Raw genomic sequence first — 5208 nt, forward strand, 5'->3', positions numbered from 1 at the left:
TGCAAGTTGCTGGGAATGTGTTCATTGCCTCTGGGAACCACCGGCGATGTGGACCTAGGATCAATATTTATTCCCTGACATTGATTATTTTACCACCTTTACCTATTGTAGATGGGATTAGAGTAAAAACATCCGCTGTGTTGGTAAGCAGGAGCGTACACTCCTTCGAAATTTTCGCTCCCTGAATACGAACTAGGATATGTGGGAGSTTTGTTCAYGTTTTGTACCAGATCCGACATGTTATTTTCCGGTTTTATCTCTAAAAATTGCGGTGTGTTAATAATAAGATTTTTGCAATAGCTGAGCTTCAGTTTAGAGAGAGAAATGACAGGCTAAAGAGGGTGAACCCCGCGGTGCTTTAAGTTGAGAATATACAAAACTAAATGGATGTTTGGCTGCTGAAAGAACTCACGACAGGTTGATCTCTAAACTCAGCATGTCCTCCGATTACTGCAGCCAACGTATTCAACGACATACGCTCATGAACGAATTTATTGTCTGCTTTAATATAAAAAGTTACGTTTTTAGTTAAAGTAATAACGCGGATAAAGAAATGCCGTGGGCGGCAAGTAAATCCGATAATTTTTAAATCTTCAACAAACAAACTTACATATTGACTGATATCAGGGAGGGGTGCGTTCCAATAAGCTTGATTAAAAATTATGACTCGAGGCTCGGATAACACCCCCTTTTTTAAATATTTTTTATACAAAGATCTGTGTTCGTTAAAACATCAAAATTAAAAAAAATATATTAATAACTCAAATCTTACGATTGCTATTCTGCTGCTGAAAATCCGAATCTGACACATACTGCTCGCTATCGTCGGTTTCACAGCTATTACCTGGAACAAAATAAACTGTTATTGTGTCAAATAGAATTTTTAAAAATCTCATATTGTAAATAAGGATTTTCCGTATGTTGACTCAAAAAATGTTTAAAAAACAAATGGGTTCCACTTTTTTTCAGTAATGAAATTGGTTCTAGCTAGGATTATACTAACAAACCGTGTACTAGAGTAAAAAATTATTGATTTTATTTTGGTAGTCCTGAAAATTTGCAAATTGCTTTTAATGTAAGTTTAGTAAATCGAAAAGTTTCATACTGAAAAAAATAAGTTTAACTCATTTAATTTCTTAAATTTCTTAATTAGCTTCATTATCTGAAATACACTATCGATTTTTGATTTGGGGAAATTAATCAAAAGAATTACTAGCTCCTGGACTAATGAATTTCTTTGAAGAAATCTAATTTTCGGAAAGAAACAAATTATTGAAATATTTTAAATAGAAAAAATTACAAAAAATTCGGTTTGGTAGTCAATGGATTCTTTTTTTAAGGAAATTAAAAAAATAAATTTACATAATTAAATGATTGTTCAAAACATATTTTCCCCATGTTTTAATTGATAAAAATTTTGTAAACCTAAAACATAATAATACTAATAAAATATTAATGTCAAAGAAAAAAAAAGCACCAAGAAAGAAGATCTCTTGTCATTAAAAAAATAATTAATATAACGTTAATTTCTCAACAGAAATGTTATTATACAAGGTTTTTTCTTAATATTGCAAAAAATTACACCCACATATTCTACATCAAAAAATAACACTAATAAAAAAATTAAATAAAAATAAAAAAAATAAAAAAGCAACGGTTTTATCCATTAAAAACAAATTTTACTCTTCAACAGCATATAAAATCGTATAGAAAGTACAAAAAAACTGAGAACTGGTTCAAAAAAACTTATATACATATGTAAAGATAATAGAATAACATGTACTATTTTCTTCGCAAACGTATTCAAATCGAGAGTAAAGAGCAGCATTTTAATTAGAAAGTAAATGAACAAAATAATGAGGACGCTTTATAAGTAATGAAATGATAACATCAATATTGAAATTTGTGTATTTCTTTAGTAATAGCCGAAGCAGCGAAAAAACCCAAAAAAAAACAACACTGGTAAAAGTAAAAATGCTTAGGCGCAAAAATAGAATTTATACTACACAGTAGAAAGGTGTTAATTGTGAAATTTAATCATAAAAGTGGTCACTTGTGTATAAAATTTAATTAACTTGAATTAATAAACTAATTAAAATTAAGTTTTTTTTATTTCCCTTTTTTCAAACATTAAATTATTTTCTTAAAAAAGCAACATTTTTTTGTTATATTAAGGATTGCGCAAACCCTGAAAGCCTGAAGAATTTTTTATAATTTTTTTAAAGTGAAAGATACAAATTAGGAGGATATTTTATTAATTAGGTACTGCTTTTTGTTTGTCAATAATAAAAACATTACCTAAAAAAATCTTACTACACCTTTTTCAAGTGTAATTCAGGCAGAGTAAGATATATTTCAGAAAACCTTAATTGTAATTAGATCAGTCAATTGTATTTCAGAAAGTATTAATTGTAATTCAGAACCGTAAACTGAATTTCAGAAACCATCAGATGTAATTCAGAATAATTAATTTAACTTCAGAAAGCGTAAATTGAAATTCAGATTAGTCAATTGTATTTTAGAAAGTGTTAGTTATAATTCAGCGTTTGTCATTTGTAATTGAAAATTCGTCAATTGTAATTCAAAATTCGTTATTTGCATTTAAAAATTACATTACCAAAATTCCTTTGAAAATAAAATATCTTATTTATTTTGTAAAATACCAAATTTATGTAAATCTTTAATTCTGAAAATAACATAATTCGTGTTTATGTGTAAACTTCATTTTGAGATAACAGTAATTGATATTTTCTGGATTACATGTAACATGAAATTGAATTTATTTACTGATCTGAATTACATGTAATGGTTTCTGAATTACAATTATTACTTTATGAAATACAATTGACTAATCTGAATTCCAATTTATGGTTTCTGAAATTAAATTAACTAATCTGAATTACATCTCATGGTTTTTAAAACTCATTTTACTCTTCTGAATTACAATTAACACTTTCTGAAAGACAATTGACTAATCCAAATTTCAATTTACGCTTTCTGCAACTACACCTTTTTCAAGTGTAATTCAGAAAGCGTAAGATATGTTTCAGAAAACGTTAATTGTAATTCAGATTAGTCCATTGTATTTCAGAAAGTGTTAATTGTAATTGAAAACAGTAAAATGAATTTCAGAAACTAGCAGATATAATTCAGATTAGTTAATTTAATTTCAGAAAGCGTAAATTGGAATTCAGATTAGTCATTTGTATTTCAGAAAGTGTTAATTATAATTCAGAGTTTGTCATTTGTAATTGAGAATTTGTCAATTGTAATCCAGATTTCCTTATTTTCATTTAAAAATTACACTATCAAAATCCCTTTAAAAATAGAATATCTTATTTATTTTGTAAAATACCAAGTTTATGTAAATCTTGTAGTTTTGAAAATAAAATAATTCATGTTTATGTGTAAACTTTATTTTCAGATAACAGTAAGTTACTCATCTGAATTGCTATTAATATTTTTCTGGATTACATGTAACATGAAATTGAATTTACTGTTCTGAATTACATGTATGTAATAGTTTCTAAATTACAATTAATACTTTCTGAAATACAATTGATTAATCTGAATTCCAATTTATGGTTTCTGGAATTAATTTAACTAARCTGAATTACATCTTATGCTTTCTGAAACTCATTTTACTTTTCTGAATTACAATTAACACTTTCTGAAAGACAATTGACTAATCTAAATTACAATTTACGCTTTCTGAAACTAAATTAACTAATCTGAATTACATGTGATGGTTTCTGAATTACACTTGAAAAAGGTGTAAATTGACTAATCTGAATTACATGTGATGGTTTTTGAATTACACTTGAAAAAGGTGTAGAATACTGAAATTAGTGTTATTGACCAAATAAATAACTCTTTATAATATCAAAAACTTTAAAAATTCTACTTGACATAGCGTCGTTGATTCTGAAAAGATTTTTTTTGTTAACATTGACATTTATTTTTTGGATCTTTTACGGATAATTGAAATTTTATTGCCCTTATTGATATTCTAAAGCGCAAAACTTTTATCCTTTTTTTGAAGTAATTTTTGATTTCCATTTTAGTGAATTAAATCAAATAAAACTTTGCCATTTGGGCAAATTGGCAAGTTTGGCACAAAACCATCCCCTTTGTGTGCATCATATTCGAGCCCAGGCTACTCTCAGTGGAATAAGTCCATTTAACGCCTTGCATCATTAATGAGCCAACAACAGGTGAAAGCTTTGTTAAGTCTGGCTAGCATTTGCCCTTCCTTCTCACAAGTCCATTAATTTGCAACAGCAGAACGAGATGGGGAATATACAACTCGTCCTGACGGGGCGTTTTATACAGTACAGAGGGTTAAACGCTCACATTTACGACATTAATTATGAAGTAAGTAGTATTACTTACCTTCTTGATGCCAGGGCTCTCTCCAGTCTGTAGGGAATACGCCTGAAACAGGCTAGATTTCAGGTTGTTGCTATTGTCTCGATATTAAGTGAGTTTTAATGGCAAAGAGCTGATTAAAAATTTACGCTGCTCGTCATCATCGCAGAGAGGTTAAACAAACAACGAATAAAAATTATTTCAAGTTCGCAAATTGTGCTTACCGGTTGGTGGAGTGGACTTGTAATGCTCCTGATATTGCTGGTAGCAAGTGGAAGAGAAGGGAGAACCGAACAGACACCCCTGAAATGTTATTAAATTAGAGCCCAGTCTGAAATTCCATCAAAAATTTGAAATGGCAATTTATTTGTACAAAAACCTGCAAGAAGAAATCGAAAAAATAACACATTTAGCCGTTCAAGGCGCAAATTTTTTGAAGAAAAATTGATTTTTTTATAGTATAACAATGATAATTGTTAATAATTTCGGAGATATTGACGATAGATTCTCCCAAAATTCGTTCAAAATTTCGGCAAAAATCAAAAAAATGTTTAACCTTAAAATTGTCTACATTTCTAGAGATTCTAAAGACTCAAAAAATGCATAAAACGTTGGTTTGAAGAATTACAAATTTTTTGTTTAAATTTTTTCCATTTTTTAATTTTGTAAATTTTGAATAGGACTCTATTCAAAATGAATAATGTTTTAAACTATGCATATGTAAAATGTTTCGGGGAGTCGATTGGCGTCGAGAAAACTGCAAAATTCGCAATAGTTTAGAAGTTATAGTCGAATTTATATTTAAGATATTTTTAATCTTATCAGCAATTTTCTCGATAA

The 5208-nt window shown here is 28.4% G+C and overlaps 1 protein-coding gene across 1 annotated transcript in view; it reads right to left on the reverse strand.

Moving 5' to 3' along the window:
- Positions 1-5208, reverse strand: part of LOC123007854 — a 17830-nt gene that overhangs the window by 6611 nt on the left and 6011 nt on the right. The window contains 5 exon segments of the mRNA XM_044403334.1: positions 1-54; positions 103-259; positions 773-844; positions 4393-4434; positions 4593-4671. Of these exon segments, the coding sequence (XP_044259269.1) occupies positions 1-54; positions 103-259; positions 773-844; positions 4393-4434; positions 4593-4671 (404 nt within the window).

The sequence above is a fragment of the Tribolium madens genome, unplaced genomic scaffold (assembly GCF_015345945.1).
Source record: "Tribolium madens isolate multiple individuals breed KSU strain unplaced genomic scaffold, Tmad_KSU_1.1 Scaffold_3;HRSCAF=73;Tcas5.2_LG2, whole genome shotgun sequence".
Classification (NCBI taxonomy): Eukaryota; Metazoa; Arthropoda; class Insecta; order Coleoptera; family Tenebrionidae; genus Tribolium; species Tribolium madens.